Source organism: Polyodon spathula, chromosome 3 (genome assembly GCF_017654505.1).
Source record: "Polyodon spathula isolate WHYD16114869_AA chromosome 3, ASM1765450v1, whole genome shotgun sequence".
Taxonomy (NCBI): Eukaryota; Metazoa; Chordata; class Actinopteri; order Acipenseriformes; family Polyodontidae; genus Polyodon; species Polyodon spathula.
The window spans coordinates 12,814,389-12,833,297 of NC_054536.1; the positions used below are offsets into that span (position 1 = coordinate 12,814,389).

An 18,909-nucleotide genomic window follows, 5' to 3' on the forward strand; every position below is an offset into this window, starting at 1 on the left:
TAATACCCAAACCCTTTCTCCAGGCTTCCCTGGTACTCAAATTACGTGATTTATTTCTGATAAGTTGTCAATAGAGAATGAGGGTCTGTTTTTTGTGAAATGCTGGACTGTGTGTACATAGGGTACTGCTTCTGCCATCAACATCACATGCCTTAGAGACTAACACTTGATGTGTTACTACTGAAAACACACACAGCAGTGGGCAATACAGCACATATTTATTCAGTTCTCAAATGTGAAAGCAAAACAGCTGTAATATATTACATCTGATTAAATGCAGTTGGTAAAAAAACAAACAATACAGTGTGATGCGCTACAGGAACATTTACATAAACATCTAAATGTGTACTAACATGTCAATAAAGGGAAAACACGGTTTTAATGCACACTAGTAAAAACAAAAACAAAAGTACATGTATGTTTCGGTAATGTTGTAGATTTGGTCCCTAACGACACAACAATGTCATGGAGTGTATTTAATGAGCGTTTTCTAGTTTCAGAAAACCTGGGACTTTCAGTTTTAATGTTTCAGTCATTTTTTGTCTTTTTTTTCAGACACAAGATGAAATTAGATAATGAAAGAAAATAACAAATCTGTGGTTTAAGGCATGTGGACACTTGGCCTTGTGCCTCACAGCGCACCAAGACATTCCCTTAATCACAACAACACATGCCATGTTGTGGTTTACATTTTTCACATTATTTCCTTATATGATTAAAATTAATTAACATTAAAAAACAAATCAGAAAACATATTTTACAGAAAATAAAATAAAATGCCATCCACCACTTCCACAGTGCACAGGGTAAGCATTGCTCCATAACCCCAAGCAAACTTACTGGCTGATCAATTCCAATGAAAAGCTTCAAAGTCTATTAACCTGTCACTGGGATGAAATGCCTTATGGCCCCTGAGAATTTTTTTGCATATTTAAATGAAAAGTCAAATATTGACCATTAACATTTATAAAGGGGATCGGAAGCTTTCCAGAACGGAACTCTTTGAATAAAATCTCAAATGATATTCATGCGCGATACAACATATTGGACTCCATTCAAATGATCTAAACGATGGTGGAACTACTGCTGTCCATTAAACAACTAAATGCTGTATGATGCTCCCTGCTACTGTACATATTTTTACAGCCAGAGAAGCACATGCACTGTTAGCTGTTCCATTTTCAAAAATAATGTCAGTAACTTGAGAAGCAGCTTTTTTTTTTTTTTTTAGATACGCCACTGTTTAGATAAACTGAATGGACCCTGTTGTCTAAAAGTCCAATCACATAAATGACTCTTTTTCTCCCTCACTACAGCACCTATGTAGGAGGTTGATAGGAAAGGTTAATTAGTACCTGTTCTTTATGGCTCTCTGAGTAATGACCCCCTCACTACTTTAATATTCTGTATCATAGCAGACCTTCTGATCAAAGGATCATTCCCATTAGAGATGCTTTTAACAGCAAGGGCTTGGACTCAATGACACACTCACTGCTGGAGTATGTGGCACTCAGTTAAAGTTATTAAAAAAGTTCAAATCAAACTGGATACTATTAATTTAGTATTACTACCCTCAATTCAAGTGCATTACCTGTGTTTTGTTTAAAATATTTAACAGCATTTTTTTTTTTTTTTACACTCTCCTTTCCAAATATATACATTATGACTTCATAGTCCTACGAAGATTTGTCAAAAAAAGATTCCTATATTATGTGGTTGCTACTGTACCTAGCAGGAAGTGCTGCCACAAGGAAATGTTTATAGAACCACTATATTAAACAACTTAAAAAACAAACAGGGCTGTGACCTGCTCCATCATGACTCAATACTGACTATCACCAGCACCAAGCATGATTTACTCAGAGGCTCTTGTGGTTTCATCCTCTACCTATTGATGGGTAACAGGTATGTTATAATGTCTGTCATCTTCTGTCAGGAGGGTGATCTTGTGCCAGTCCTTCCCACATACATCAGTGAAACTAACTTCAAATTCCTCTGTGCCATACTTGTACAGTCTGAAGGTTTGGATGTGCAGCTCTAAGGTGTATCCAAGAAGAAACATCTCAATCTGTAACAAAAAAAAAACAAACATCCTATTTGTTTATTACATTAACAGATTTAAACATTGACATGTTTTTCAAGTTTTTTTTTTTTGCATTTTATAAAGCCAGTGAGTTGGGGAGGGGGCAAATGGGTAAATCCCACCTGTTTCTAAGCAGAAAGGGTTAGTGCTCTTTACTGAGATTTCAACTGGGAGAGCTGGCAGCTTTTTAATGATTTGATCGTAATAAAGTACATGAATAGTCATGCATTTCAAGCAAGTGGAAGTAGTTTCCAATTTTGCTGATGTTACCTTTCCAGGGATTGTGTAAACACTAGAGCCAGGTTTTAAGTAAGCACAATCGAATCAGGTCCTTTCACATTTACATCGACAGAATGCAAACTTGGGTGAAGCCTTAGTGCTACTGCTGGAAATAAACCTTACTAACACATTTAAAGATGAGTGTAAAAAAAAAACATCCATACAAAAATTGTTATGATCATATGAAAATTAAAAGGGATATTAATGAAGCTTTTAAAGTAAAGTTAAACCCCAAAACAACTACTGTATGCCAAGTCACTCAATCAGTTTGGAACTGTGAATGGATTGTCTGGTTTATTTCAAAGCTTAGTTTACCTGCTCAAGTCCACCAGAGTCACCAATGGTGTTCAGGTGGTTTAGCATGAAGCTAAAAGGGTCTAAAGATGTGTCCCTTGAGAAAAGGATTGCACAGAAATTGGGGACATCTTGCCCGTGCCTCATCCCCTCAGACATCTCAATGGCCTGGTAGAGCATGAGGAATTTCACTGCCTCGTACATCTTGTACTCGTTTGCTTCATCCATGAACAGGAGCTTGCAGGCCTTTTCACGTGCCTTCTTATCCTTGAGTCCATAAATATCAGCCCACTATGGACATATTAAAACATTACAACAATCCCATGAAATATGTAGGGGATATCCAGCTACATACAGGTTGTAACCCTCTTAGGATTTAAATGCCCCTTACAGGAAAATGTCCAACTAACAGAATTTGTAAATGGGTGTTATTTCCCACTAATACAAAACAAAGCTGTATTTATTAATATATTCTATATAGTTAAAATGGAAAAACAAAACAAAAACACACAATAATACATACACTGACTTCACCTTGCTAAAATGCAAGTATGCTGATAACACCAGTACACTTGTACATTATGCATGTGCATTTCTGTGGAAGTGTCCAAAGCTGCAGTAACATGTGAATCTATCTACAATGTAGTGTACATTTTACAAATAAAGTGCCTTAATTACCACAACTGCATGGGAAGTGTAAAGTTACTTGCTACACTTTAAGTGACTGTTTAGAACAACCATTCAGTGTTTCTCTGGGGGAATTTCTCTTGAGGAAACACTGAAAAAATATGAGTGTATTAAACATATCAAGTCTGGACATGCACATGAATGGAGAACACCACTTGCCCTGCACCCAGAAATGTGTTTCTATAAGACCCCTGCTGAGTCTGGTCTGAACTAAAAGGTAAACTGTTATCCCTCCATGACTGCATTATCACACAAAATAAAGAGGATACCCTATTCACACTACCTACAGTACTGGACATAACTTCAATTAAAAATGTAATAATTGTGCACTGTTTGAAACAAAATGGACAAACCATTTCAAAATATTTACACACAATAGAATTTGTCACAAAATAAACAATTTGTTGTAGCTTTAACCATTTACATATAAAACAACAACAACAGTTATAGAGGGTTTAGTGACAGCCATGCTGTCTTCCAGACCAGGGATTCTCAAACTGGGGCCCGGGGATCCCTAGGGGTCGGCAACATTACTCTATGGGGTTCCTGGAAAAATCTGGAATCTGCTTCTTTTGTACAAGAATATGCAAATGTTCTTTCACTGTAGTCGTGAAAGACAAGCCTTGGGATTTTCTACATAAAACATGGACTTGTATTTTATCAATTTCTTGACTTTATTCTACAGAGGTCTGACTGTTGTGGTGGTGAGAGAGGCCTTATGACACTAACAGACAATATTCCACTCAAAACATTTACATTTATAGCAGTCCAGTATGGCTTTCTTGTTTGTGATTAGCCTTGTCTCCAGTCTTCAGTTGGGGTCCCTCCCTATTCAAAATAGGTTTTAAAAAGGATGTCCCATAAACAAAAACGTTTGAGAGCCTCCACTGTAGACCACTAATTGTCTGAAAGGTGTAGTTTCTGGTTGTCTCTATTTTAGAATAAGCTTAGTTTGCTTTAAATCTGTAACATTTGCTTTAAAACTGTAACATCTATGAACACAACTTTAGTAAAAGGCCATATAGATTACCTGAAACTTCAACATGTCTACGCATTTACGTAGCTTATAAAAAGCTTTTGGTCCTGTGTATTTTTCTGGTCCGAAGCTGTACTGCTGTATCCAGTTGCAGCCTTGTGAGTAAAACAGCTTCTCAGGGAGCTGCACAGCACCAATAGAACAGGAGAAAAGAAAAAAGTTATCCTCACGAACACTATAGTAAAAAAAGGAATACCTCATACTACTGTATCTACAGTTTCATTAATACCTCAGAAAATAATTCCAAAAACTAAAGTTTGGTTGTGGTTGAAAAATGACATTAGTTAGTAAGACCAGGACAAAAAAATCAAACCAGAGACAGCTTTTTAAAACACATATAATAGTTATAAAAACAGGTATGAATTTAAAAAAAAGGAATATGAATATGTACCAATGTAAAAAGATACCTTTGTGATATCTTGTTCTTTCATCCAGGATGGAAAGGGGATGCCATTGTTGAGCACCTGAAACAGTGTCGCTCTCAATGCACAGTAGTTGTCTCCACGAACTCTGCAAATGTACCTAATATTATGTACCCTGTAGATTTCTCCATAGGCCTGAAAACAGATCAATGTAGAATCATGGAGACCACAATGATAAACAAATGATCATGTACCTAAAGCTGTATTAGAGGGGTTCAATAAAACAACAAGAAGTTGCAGTAAATCCCCCAATGAAAATGTCATGAATTACAATAACATGCACTCTAACTGCTACACTAAGATTGCTTCCAAGCACCACTGGAAAAATGCTCAAATGTTTGGTGGGTTCTTTTATTTATCATCGACTCCCTCATATACATGTATGGTAAAAACACTGCCCCCATTCGCCCCTTTGTGCTACTGACAACCTAATTCCAGTTTGTAATAAAGGTGTTAGGTACTAAAGCCAGGTTGATATTGGGCTATTTTTTACTGTGGAAACTTACGTTATCATCCCTGATTATTGACAAGAGACACGACTCATCTGAAAAATGTTAGTTACATTGCACTTGTTAGATAAACAAACTCCCCATGAACGTTCATAGAGTAATGTGTTTATATTACTGAAGATGACCAGAAAATAGCTAAAGCCCACCTCAAATAGCCCGACTCAAGCCGTCCCGACTCATCTCATCTGAGTTTGCACAGATTCTGTGATCAGTTGTGCTCCGTTTTGGTTTCATGTCACAATTAAGTTTTTCCTGACTGGGAGTCGCACACTACTAAGACTGAATTAGACTGACCACAACTAGATACTGGTGATTACTATGTATGAAAATGTAATTAACACTGCCCTGTATACCTTTTTGTATTAACGACCCTCATATTATGCATGGCAACGTATGATGACTAGAGGGCAGAGATAGCGCCGCGAGGCAACCAAAAAGAAGCACCTAGCCTATTCATTTAGCTATTGACCATTTAACTGTGCAAACGTTTCAGGCAGTTCTTGACTTTTTGTATGGTTTGTCTACTGCACTTTAGCCTTTGGTAAATACAATCCAACCTGTTAATTTTTATTTTACTTTGGCGGGGTTTTTTTCTCAGTTTGTGGATCTAGGGGCTTGTGATTTGTGACCTATTGGAGATCGGCGCACCGGTTACTTCTGTTTTAGTACAGTAAGAAAATATAGGCTGCCAGTAGACTGATCATAAAAAGATGAATTGATCATTTACCTTTGATTAGTAAATGTCTAAAAAAACTATTCAAATGTGCACATATCTGGTATTTTTCAATTTGGAGCAATTCAAGACTAATGTATTTTTCCCTGTGGAACTAAAGCTATCAATATTTTGCCATCTTGTAAGACAAGTCACGTCACTTAAACCTGCTTCACCATTGGTTGACACCCTTATGACTAATCGGTCCAAGTCAGTCTTGGTCAGCAAATGCCGCACACAGACAGACTGATCACATCTGAACGAAACTGGGTCTGAAAAAATCTGAAGACGTCCCGACTGAAATCTTCATAATCTTGGTTTTAAGGGCATGCACACTGCTACCATTCATGCAGACTGTGTACAGTCAGTTGAGATGAGATTAGATGAGTCGGAACGGCTTGAGTTGGGCTGTGTGCGGCGGGCTTAACTCACCCGGTTAATCGGTCATCCACATTCATGGTATAACATCAGTGAACTTTTAGATAGTCATGTATTTAATGGGTTATATTTGAGTAGCATGGAAAGGACTCTGTAGGATTGTTTATACCTTCCTTATTTGATCAGCATGAGGTGTCATTCCTTTCCATTCCAGTTCACAGTATTCTAGTAGATCCATTGCTGGGGCTACACTGAGACTTTCTGACACCAGAAGAGAGAACAAAACACTAAAGTACTATACAGTATAAATGCAGACACAGATACACAATTGTGAGTCATACATGAAAGAATTCTTACTTTTGGTCATCCCTGGGAAACATCCTTTGTAACTGAAATGAAAGAGGGAAAGACTAAGTCAATACATCCCCATACTTTACAATCAATATACAATATGTTGTGGTGAGCAAGGATGTTCTGGGATTTGGGTAATTCGGGACCCTGGCTTACTGTAAGATATATTGTGAAGTATCTTGTTTGGTTATAACACATTGCATGTTTTCTGCCCTTAGTGTCTACTGTAAATCAACTAAACAGCATCAGATATAATATATTTAAAAAATGTATTTGTACAACAAGATATACCGGTAATGTTTTTTAATAGGATATGAACTATAAAAAGTACAGTGCCAATATGAAAAAGCAATCCCAGTAAATATTGACAATTATGCACAAAGAGCTATCAAAACCCAAAAGGCCTATAAAAGGAATTTTGTTTTTTTAATGACGTCACTACAAGGATTTGTTTTGCTTCATGTATCATCTGGGACCTGAGAGGAATGGTCATAAAGTGGAATGTCACAAGTAATAAAATACTGCTGTAAATGTTCAGTTTTTAATTTATGGCACTGAAATACCATTGTTGCCTGTGACACAGCTCCCGAGTGTCTTCTGATAGATCCTAGTAGCACTCACATAAGACATGGCAATAAATCAAAAGGAAACTTGTTGTGTATTGATGATGATGTTGTCTGGCTACGCGTTAGGATAAGGATCTACTGTAACATGGGCAATACATTATTAATGTAAAATAACAGGTTTTAAGTTGCAGATATTAATTAAATGTAATAAAGTGTTCCCTCATTTGCCCTTGTCTACACAATTATTGAGTGCCAATAAATAACAAGCTGACAGTGAAGATTTAATTTAGAAACCCAAACTAATCAAACTAACTAAAATCACTCATATGGTATTTTATACATAACTACTTGTATAAAACTTAACTTGATTAACACTGGAGTTATCATTTACAAACTTCTGAAAATCCTACCCATTATCTCTTAAAAGTGATTGCAGCTTAAAAAATAATTCCATAAATGTCCCCTTCAATGTACATCCATTCATTATATGGGGCTCAAATGGTAGTTTAGAATGAAATCTATGTTTTAAAACACATGTACAGGTATTTTCATCTTAAAACATGCTTTCCAGAAGTACAATAAGATAAATAAATCTCAGTCTGCAGCCTTGCTTTCTGACTGTCTTGCACTTTTATAGTCATTTCACCTACAGTAACCAACAGCTGCTTTTCCTAATAACTGACAATGCTTTGCAGCCAGTGAGATGCTTGACTCAAAGACACTGTTGAGGTCAAATGGCCCAGGAAGTGTAACAGATTTCCCTAGAAGGGAAGACAAGCTGAGAACTTATGTTTACCTACTGTAGTACCAGATGCTATGCTTTAAAATGAAAACACATGCTTGAGATATTATGTTTCTTCTGAAAGTGTACCTGTGAGACCTGAAATTCAATGGAATTGCATGACAGGTAAGATTTATTAAAGCATTTTGTTAGCTACAACCACTTTAAGGTAGGGCTAAGGAAAGGTCATGTATATGCAATGAATCATGCCACCACTAGCAGTGCGGCAGTAAAAATGTCAGTGCCGCGGATGAGAGAAAAAAAAGTTCATTGCCATGGATTGGTACTCTATTGTACAGATGAGGACAAACGAGAGAAAGGCAGCTGTTCTTGTTGAGAAAAAACACATTTTTAAAAGGCTTGTTTCTGTTTCATTGAATCCTTGCCATCAGAAAACATTGTAAAGGGAATTACTTGTATTTTCCCAGTATTGGTACAGCTCTCACTATACTTTGTTGTGCTTATGGAGTCTTGTTGTACATGTAGCAGTTTTAGGAATGTTTAAGAAAGTTATTTTCCTTAGTGCCATTTTCAGGCTAAACCCGCTTTCACAAAACCAATTGAAATACATTTTATAAAACTCTTTTTATACCAGCTTCAGAAAAAAATTGCTCTGTGAACTTAGTACATTTCATGAGAAAGTGACAACTTGTTCTTTTGATGAATGGGGTGACGTTGTTTATACTGGTATTTCCATAAATCCACTGAAGCATGTTGAAATATACAATGTAAATAGATAAATCCACAAACTGACAAATGTTGTGCTACAATGATCTTTTAATAAAATACTTTAATTTCCAAACCAAAGACTCATCTGGGATACTTGAAGAGACCCTGTGAATTTGAGAAAATGAAATTCAAACTAACTATGAAGTACTGTTTTAAGTGCCTCTAATTTGTTCTTGTGACAGGAAGAACCCTGTCGCTGGTTCTTGTGCAAATGTGTGCAGCTGGGATGCAGAACAGGAGACAAGTTGCTAGGCAACCAACTGAGCAGTTTGGCTTGCCTCATGCTAAGCTGATTCGGATTGGCTGGGGGGGGGGGGGGGGGGGGGGGGGGGGGGGGGCTGTGTGCATCTCAAAAGCCGTCTGCAGGATTAACTACTACGAACCCTTCAACTGCAAGGCAGTGCCTGTAAAGCCTCTGTCCAGCCAGGACAGTCGCAATGACCCGGAGTCGCTGAGAGGCCGGGACTTTGGGAGCAGCAGCAGTAGGTTAGTTTAGGGAATATTGATCCCAACCAATACAGAGAGGGTTACCGTAGTGTAGTAGGTTCCTGAAGCGGTCTCTTTTAATGAGGCTAGCACTCGCCTTGTGTGGCAAACATTTACTTTTTGATTTGTTTTCTTTATGTAATCTGACACTTGGGCTACCATTGCTGTATCCTAGTGACAGCCTGTGTGTTAAATAAAATGTGTGCGTCTGTGCGGCGTGTCAACACCCACTGCTCTGTGTCTGCCTCATTATTATTCACACCTAACACTTCCCATGTTACACTCCTATTTCTCACCAAAAAATCTATCATATCTTGTATTATTTATATAAAAAAAAAAATGTTACCATAAATCAGTCATAAAGGTAAGCCACCAATGAAAAACAAAATGTACTTACTGTTTCAAAAACCGCCCTATGTAAACATACGGCTTTCGGATAAAAAACAGACCAAGTACAAATCCAACTCCTAGTATTAGCCGTCCTTCCAATGTCTGCCACAAAAATCCAGACAACCAGTAGACTGTTTGCCTCACGGACTGGAATCCACTTTTATCTAAAAGTATTAAGGAAAGAAGGATCAGATTACAGGACACTTACATATTACACATTATATTAATAGTGTATTGCATACATATGAATATTGTTGGGTTACTGAATTGTCAGTAAATTCACTATGGAGTTCTTTAATCTAGGCCTGTGTTATAACGGCATACTCATAAAACTGCAATTAACAAAAACAATATGTGGTGAATGAATACAGTAAATGAACAGTAGGGTAGAAAATATGACCAAAGTCAGGCACCTTTCATCAAATAATATAAAAAATCTGATCAGCCCACCTTTCTACAGGGATCTCCTCTCAATAAAGTCTGATTGAATCCACTCAGCCGGATTGGGGGAATTGTAGTGGAGATAGAAAACCTCTAATATGGTTTCCATACAGCCATATTAGATAGTAGGTCAAAGACAAGGTCACTCAACACATTCCTCAGTAATGGTTGTACAGTAATACTGTACCTTCTAGGTTCCAAGTCAACACAACAAATAGTTTCTGAGACACAGCAACATCCTTTTTATTTATCTTTTAATCTGTCTTGTTATGTGCACGAGAATGCAGCAGCTTACAAACTGTTGCTAGATATTTTCATGTACTGGCTTGTTTATCTGCAGTAGGGGCATACTTGCGAAAACACAGTCTCCTTACTGTGTATATTCATATGAGGTATTCTTTTGATATACTACTACCTGTCTTTAAATCACTGCATTTTTACTATCAAACTTATACTAAAGAGACTGGATGTGAGATGAATACTAAAAAGCTGTGGTATTAGGATTGGGTTATTTTCAAGTAAATAAATTATCTGGTGACCTTTCCAGTTGCAAAGATCCTTAATGTTAAAAGTACCTGATGCAGTGGGGAAACTGCTTTGTTTCTATTTGTTAGATGTTGTCTGTTTCCAGAACTGTTCTCCAACAGTGTCTGTACTGTGTCTTTTGTAAAATGATGATGACAACATTCTTCTTCACTATATATGCCAAGCAGATTAGTTCAGCCTCTAAATACTCATTCAGCTTTTGTTTTCTCTTCAAAATTAAGTATTTGTTCGAAAGCCAATAAATATCCATATTCCAAATACTACAGCAAATGAAAGAAAGCAACATACTCCACCGCTAACCCAACCTCTACCCAGCCTCTACTCTGCTGTCTGCTTTTGTATGCAAGCCACCCTAAATGTGTTTAATTAACTCAGCTCTTTGAATGTCTAATATTTACGATCTAGGTGGATGGAGTTCCTGTTACACCCATGCGTTTTTATAAAAAAACGCAATCATCAGCAGAATGTAGAAAATGGCAGCCCTTTTCCTCTGTATGTTGAATAAATGTGAACATACAGGACACAGAGTTCCACAAGCAAATGCAATGTCTTTCTGTAAATTATAAATAGGGCTTCTAGTTTTCGTTTTTTTTTCTTTATCTCACCCTCCCTTTAAACCTTAATTAATAGTTGTTAAGCCTTAACTGAATACCAGATTGTTTAAATTAGCGATGCACTACTAGAAATTAACACAGTGGAAATTGATAAGCTGAATTAGGCTATTAGAGCCAGTACGAAATGCAGGTTCAAATAGAATCAGGTGAGATCAATGCACGTTGTTTGTTAACTCAATCAAGATATGAGGGTAAAAAGAAACCGCTTCCTTTGGTAATTAGTGTTTGATTAAAAAAGCAAAATCGGCTCAAAATATGTTTAAAGGGACATCAAAAATAAAACCTGAAAACCAGAAACCCTAATTATACTGTGTACTTCGTTAGTCCTGCATAAATACTTTAACCCCAAATATCACATGAATACAAAGTGCATGTGTAAGCAGTAAGATGTTACAGTATGGATGGGTAAAGATAAAACACTATTATTCAACTTGATACATACTGAACATTAGTATCCAAACCCTTTTAGAAAACCACAAGGTGAAAGTAAGTGAGTGAATGCACCTTAAAATAATTGAAAAATGTCACCAAGTTCTCAAAGCTTAACAAGTTTGATATACTGTACAGATAAGTATACAGATAGATATGTACAAATATGTAACAATGAATACCAAACTATTTAATTCACCAAACTTGGTAAAATGCAACATTCGATTTTCATTAAATACTATATAAATGCAATACTTACAGTTCTGCACTAATAACTGCACAGGCACTGAATACAGGGAAAACAACAAGCACTCTAGCTACAATGTGGGGCTAATACAGCCAGTACAGTCAAACGTTCAAGACGTTCTTTACACAGATTTTAGAATATCTTTAATTGTGCCACCAATCTCCCGAACGATACTTAACCACAGTACATTAACAGAGTGTTTCAAACACCTGCTTTATTTCTACCATTACAAGTTCATTTTTAGATTACATACAGAGTAACAGACTGTTTGAGGTGGTTATTCAGGTATTACAGATACTGTACAGTACTGAACATGATCTCACCTCTCTACTAGGATGCATTCTTAAAAGGGAAGATTTAGCTGATTTGTTTGCTATTCAAATGAAAGCAAGATTGGCAGTTCACTGACAAAACCAGCTGTGAACAGTAGTTCCTCTATAACGCCAGCCTGCCATCTGCCCCATTTACAAATATAGGGGATTTTATAGGACATAACTTGAACATTTTATATTTATGGATATTTAATACCAAATACAGTATACTGCATTACATTTGGTGGATTACGGCAAAAAGTGTATAGTCTCTGCTCAATGCCCCGACTTTCAAACTGGCAGATGAAAAGACCTACAGGCTTACAAACCTGTATGGATTGTTACTGGATTTTATTAAATGCCACTCTAGACTCATCTACAATGTTCAGACTTATAAAAAGCATGGATTTTTTGGGAAACAACACAAAAGGATGGTTTTGTCATTCATAACTGTGGACGTTCAGCACCATACTGTACCAGCACCATAGAAAGCCATCTCTACATACGTGCCGATTCATATTCTAAATAACTTGTGCTAAAGAATGTTCTTACTGAGCTTTAAAAAAATTGAATATGCAACAAAACAGATTGTTAAAATGTGTGCTATGCATATGTGCAAACTCACAGCACCTTCATGCTTTCTCCCATTGCAGGGACATACTGCACACCCCGATGAGGGCAATGCAAAGCCATCTGCAAAAGGAGTGATTTCCATAATAATGAAATTACCAACAGTAACACACATCTCCTGCCATCTCAGTCACACTGGATACTGTACTTCACTGGAACACTTTAAATGTAGATCGATTATATTCATAGGCATGTGTACTGCATAGGAACTTTAATATAAAGGGCAACAATCGTCTAACGGTTAAAATAAATGTGTCACTCACCAGTGTTGCATACTTCATATGATGGATGATTTTGGATCCAAAGACTTTAAAATGGCAAAAGGGAAGCTCATACCATTTACCAAAACGGTAACATTAACAAAAAGCCACTCAGACAAACAGACAGACCGACCGACAAACACTATCAGCGTACTGTATAAGGGTCCCCATATTTTGAACGAGGGCCCTAAAAAAATCAAATGTATCAGATTATAGCCATAAGCTACCTGAAATAGGAGGTTAGAGGAATGTTTTTTTGGTGAAATACTGTGTTCTCCATGTAGTGTGACAGACAGAAAGACTAATGGGCAGACACGATCAGCGCATAAAGGTCCCCATTTTTTCAGCTCTAAAAATAACTCCACTTAATGCAGCACATACAGTTAACCAGGCTCAGGCTTGGGTTCACCCCTATAGTTTATAATATATGTACAACTTATTTCCTTAGAAGACACTGTGGCCTTTCCCAATGCGCATGGCTTTTTAAAATGTATTTAAAATAAATAAAACTATTCTAGAAATTTGTCTACAAGTAAAATAGAAAGATAATTTAATCAGGATGAGGATTAAAAATGCAAATAAAACTTGCTTAGAAAACCCCTTATCAACAGGGTTAGACTAAACTACCTACAGCATTTACTGGAGCTCCCACTTTAAAATGGAGATTCCTCGAGTCCCTACACATCCGTATTGAATGTTTCAAGTTCTGCACAATATTCAACCTGTAACTCAAACTCCCATATTAAAACAGAAGCAGTGATCTTCCACTGGACACAAAGGCAGCAACAGTACATTGTGATAAGAATGTTAGTGCGTTTCATGAACTGAAGTCTCAGTGTACTGTATATATACCAGAGAATCACAGCCGAAATACTGAGGATATGAAAAAATTAGAAACTGCAACAAAATATAAAGATGGTTATGGTCACACGTCAGTCAATTTTTATCCTATCCTCCAATCCGAATCACAGTAGGGAGCCATGAGCTTTGGACTAGATGGAACGGAAGGTGTGACACATACAAAGATCTTGTTTAGTCAGAAATGCTACGGTACAATAAAATGCATCAGTTTATTTGATGGGTTTGTGTATGTTAACTGCGGATCTAAACGATTGCTAGACAGTCTGACTCAAGGGGTTAAATGTACTTTAAGATCTTGGAACCACCTATAACACCTGAACGCAGTCAAATGAGCACTAAGCCTCTTCACAAAGTAGTACTCTCTCCCCTCTCTCATTGTGGAATGAAAACCATTTTAAGGACGTCGGTTTCCCCAGAAACGGCATGCATGTATTACAAAATTCAAATGAGACATTTAGATAATGATGTGGTACAAGGCTATCTGGAAGATAAACAAATTAGGATATGCGGTAAACAAATGTGATAAATAACCCAGTTACACCTTTAAGAACCCAAATAACATAATATTTCACATTTTCACAATGTTAACAAGTCAAAAAACAACTGAAGTCCAGGTCAACCTTTTAACATAGCATTTACAGCACCAGAAGAGAGACTACTATTTAACATTACGCATTTTTTAAATGTATATATCATAACATATAAAGAAGAAAGTCTGCCTGTTTCTTTATGGATTCAGACCCTGCAGGAGCCAGTGCAACCAAACTTTGCATGGCCTCCTCTTTCATCCAGGGGAAGGTCGAGGCCTATGTTTGGATCCAAACTTTTGACCCACAGTGTACTTTATTTTAAAAAGAACAAAAATTAAAAATAAAAAAAAATCCAGGTGAAAGCTATGATCCTTTATTGATGTAACCTGTTAAATCCACTTCAATCAGTGTAGATGAATTGAAGACAGGTTAAAGGAATTTTAAGCCAATTGAGACATGGATTGTGCATGTGTGTTCAGAGCGTAAATGGGCAAGACAAAAGATTTAAGTGCCTTTGAATGGGGTATGGTAGTAGGTGCCAGGCGCGTAGGTTTGAGTGTGTCAAGAACTGCAATGCTGCTGGGTTTTTCACACTCAGCAGTTTCATGTGCATATCAAGGATGGTCCACCACCCAAAGGACATTAAGCCAACGGCAGGCCAGTGGGTCAAAAACGGCTCATTGATGAAAGAGGCCAAAGGAGGCTGACACGAATTGTGCAGAACAACAGACGAGCTACATTTAGTCAACTGACAGTCCAGTACACCATTGTTGCCGAAAGACCCATAAAAGAATGCACAACTCACTGTACCTTGGCATGAATGGGATATGGCAGCCGACGACCTAACAGAGTTCCACTTCTTTTAGCAAAACACAAGAAACTGTGGCTGCAGTGGGCTAAGGAATGAAAACACTGAACACTGGAGGATTGGAAAAACATTGCCTGGTCTGATGAATCCCGGATCCTGCTGTTTCACGCTGATGGGAGGACTAGGGTATGGAGAAAACCACAAGAGTACATGCATCCATCATGCAGTGTGTCAACATTGCAGGCTGGTTGCTACTGCTAGTGTGTTGAAGTTGAAATATGTTTTTGACACCTTAACTTTAATTGGTTCAATCTGACCCCATAAAGCAGTCTTTCTTAAGACTCATCTTCCTTCAGACTGAAGCCTCAGCTAACCAGTTTAAGTGGAAAGCTGCAATTGACTCTTATAGATTCTGTTTGCTCCCTTTTCTCACCTAACATTTGAACCCGAGACGGCTTCACGGAAAATGATGCAAGCTTTTGAAGAACTCCACCACCCAAACTTGATCTCTGCTAATTAAATGAACCAAATTAATATCACGTGAATGTGCACAAAAAAAGAAAAGGGTTACTAAAGAAAACTTAAGTATAGCCTAAAATATGCACACACAGTATTAGACTTACAGTATAATAATATATACTATTCTCAAGTTACATGTAAAAAAGTGTAACGTTCACATGGGCGGATGTACAAACTACACAAAATAAAATGTCAACATAGTACCAAGATTTAGCATAATTTACTAAGCGGTTTTCAAAATACTGTGTGCAGAATGTCACATACAGATGGACAAATGTACAGTAAAGACTAATATTCACCCCCATATTGTAGGCCTGTACCCCCAGAGTCTAAGAAAAAAAAAAAAAAACAACAAGAACGCAGCTTGAAAAAAGAGTCTGAAAGAAGCTTTCAGCAGCCAAAATATGTTTTCATTTGTCAGTAAAGAGTAGAAGTCTGCTAACAGAAATGCAGAGCCTATGTGCGACAGTAACCTGTGATTGCCATGTGGGTAATGATGTAATAGTTAGTATTACAGTAGCACCTGGCAAAACAATTTTCCATGCCACTGCATTATCAAGCTCTGCAGTTAATACTGTAGACTTGATAGTTTCTTCCCAAGTCTCCAACAACCGGTTTGTCTGACTAGAACTCCAATCACCCAAACTCTGCCAGGCTTTTTTTTTGCTGTACTGTCTGCCTATATAGCTATACAATTTAATACATACCCCTGAAAAGTGTGTAACGTCTAGCCAGCTTTATAGTCATGGACTCAAACTTAGGATAAGTGTCCTTTTATTATTAAATGTGTAATCCACAATAAACATTAAGCACTGCACCACTTTTAAGTGTGGAATTTTTTAAGTGGGATTTTCATGTGACAATTTGGTCATGTCAAATACACAAAAAACAATGTAAGTGTAACCTCCAGTTTATCTGCAAGCTGGCATATAAATGGAAACCACCCTTTCATGCTTCAAGCCACTTAGGGAAATTTGCTTAAAATGTCCCCTACAAGAGGTTTCTTGAACGTTTCTTGAAACCTATTCCCTGGTGATAGGTGAGCTTTACAATTCCTTACCAGACCATCTTTTAATAGCTTTCTTCATGTACTAGCATCCCAGGGTGCTTACAAGGTGAACTGTAATATTGCTACACTGCTGGGTACAGCTAACTTACATTCAACAAGGTTATTCTGCTGGGATCTGAATAAAATTCGGGCAAGTTATTAGCCTACACATAGTTCAGGACCATTCCCTAAGCTGAGCCTTCAAGAACTCTGCTGTAGCTCAGTCGGAACGATGGGCTGACATGTTCCAGCGCCGCTGATTGAGAGACTAATGTAGCTGAAACCCTTGTATTCTTCAACGAATAAAGATATAATCACTTCAAAAATACAGAGTAACTTTAATTTCGTTGATTTATTTTCACTGCCACAAATAAAAATAAAGAAATACTAATAATACCAACATGGAAATGTAATAGTAATTTAAATAAATAAATACATATAAAAATAAAGCACAACCCAGTACATCTGCAACAAAACAAGAACGTTAAATTAAACTGCATAATTCACACCCGTATATTATTTTCAACATCCTGTATGCATATACACAAGTACTCTGCAGTTCTGCAGCAAGAAACAGAGATTTGTATCACTTTCCTCCAATATCTGATACACCAGTGCACTATTTTGTTGGAAAAAATAATTTGAATGATATTTTTTGGCAAATCAGGACTGTCTGGAATAATGTGTTGCTTCTGTTTTCTGTACAGGCGCACTGCATCGGCTGTCCCTTGGTGTCAACAGAACAAGCATTGAAACCGTGTAGACGTTAGCTTTAACGTATTAGAAATTACATTTTCGACTGGAGACACTCTAGTTGTGTATAATTTAGTAACATGATATCTTTCTTGCATCTGTATAGAGATGCTACGGTACTACAGAACTGTAACCAGTAACCAAAACTAACTTTGTAAATGAAGTATTTATTTTTCACAGCGTTCGTGCTTACCTGTCAGAGCAGATGGAAAATTGTCATTTTTGCCTTTGGTATGACTTTCCATTTTGCTGCCAGCCTGCCCCATACCACCATATTCTGTTTTTACAAAAGCTAATATTAAGTTTCGCTTTACACGGTTATCAGTCGGATCCAATCAAATTGTCCGATTCAGAACTGAACACGGAAGGGCAGGTCTTCTCCAGTAAACGAGGAAACAAAAGTAAACTAGGCTAGAGCTGGCAAGCAAGGTTTTTTTTTTTTTTTTTAAACAGGCGGATGTAAGTGCCTGAGTGGAGCTTCCCGTTCTTGATTAAAAACGATTGTTTTTCTAAACGTATTTATTGCTTCGAATGAAACATTTCGCAACTTCGTATTAATATTGTATTGTTATTAAATGTGCTCGCTATCATTTACTGTGAGATTTGGGTACATTTACAGTTTTAAAAGTTCCTGTTTCTTTTTTTTGTTTTAATTTCGCAGAAAAAATTTACATAATTGACGTTTGTTTGTATAAATTAAGAAGGCTGTACCGTACATCGTAATACCGTGGGCAAGAAATGTTTGTCCAACATTCTCACTGGTACAGAACGTTTTAATAATATCCATGGAAATGCACAAACAAACAGGAAGAGGTTTACAATTCTAGAGAATCCTGGAAGTTGTAGTTTAAAGCGTTTAAATAACGGTGTTTTTTTTTTTTTTTTTTTTTTAACGCTTTAACTAAAATTTCCAGTATTCCCTGTAATATTATAATTGAAGGTAAGGGTTGTAGGTTTGGATTTATACATGTATTTATACATGTTTGTACACAAACTGTAAAATAGTGCGCTGTACCTCAATCATCATGACTCCCTCTAGTGGTCAGGTTCAGTACACCGAGGGTGAGTTCCATAGCAGAATACCAGTTGTTGGAAACCCTATATGGAATCATATAGATTCAAACGAGTTAGATGGCTATAAATATACAAATTTAATTAACAATTTTGAATAACTGTCTGTTTGTTTATTGCATGTTTGTGCCTCCCATA

The 18,909-nt window shown here is 37.0% G+C and overlaps 1 protein-coding gene across 1 annotated transcript; it reads right to left on the reverse strand.

The window, feature by feature from the left end:
- Window positions 1-201: 201 nt before the first annotated feature.
- Window positions 202-18,443, reverse strand: LOC121312736 (inactive ubiquitin thioesterase OTULINL-like). The gene is made up of 8 exons (XM_041244461.1): window positions 17,894-18,443; window positions 9,711-9,867; window positions 6,758-6,789; window positions 6,570-6,661; window positions 4,787-4,936; window positions 4,374-4,502; window positions 2,678-2,947; window positions 202-2,068 (listed from the first exon to the last, which is right to left on the reverse strand). Exons 1-8 carry the CDS (start codon window positions 17,964-17,966, stop codon window positions 1,889-1,891), a joined length of 1,083 nt encoding a protein of 360 aa, XP_041100395.1. The 5' UTR covers window positions 17,967-18,443; the 3' UTR covers window positions 202-1,888.
- Window positions 18,444-18,909: the final 466 nt, after the last annotated feature.

Coding starts and splice junctions, on each gene's coding strand:
- LOC121312736 (XM_041244461.1), bottom strand. CDS start 17,966: ATGGGGCAGGCTGGCAGCAAAATGGAAAGTCATACCAAAGGCAAAAAT. Junction 4,503..4,786: donor AAGAACAAGATATCACAAAG/GTATCTTTTTAC, acceptor GGTGCTGTGCAG/CTCCCTGAGAAGCTGTTTTA. Junction 2,948..4,373: donor TAGACATGTTGAAGTTTCAG/GTAATCTATATG, acceptor ATATGTCCATAG/TGGGCTGATATTTATGGACT.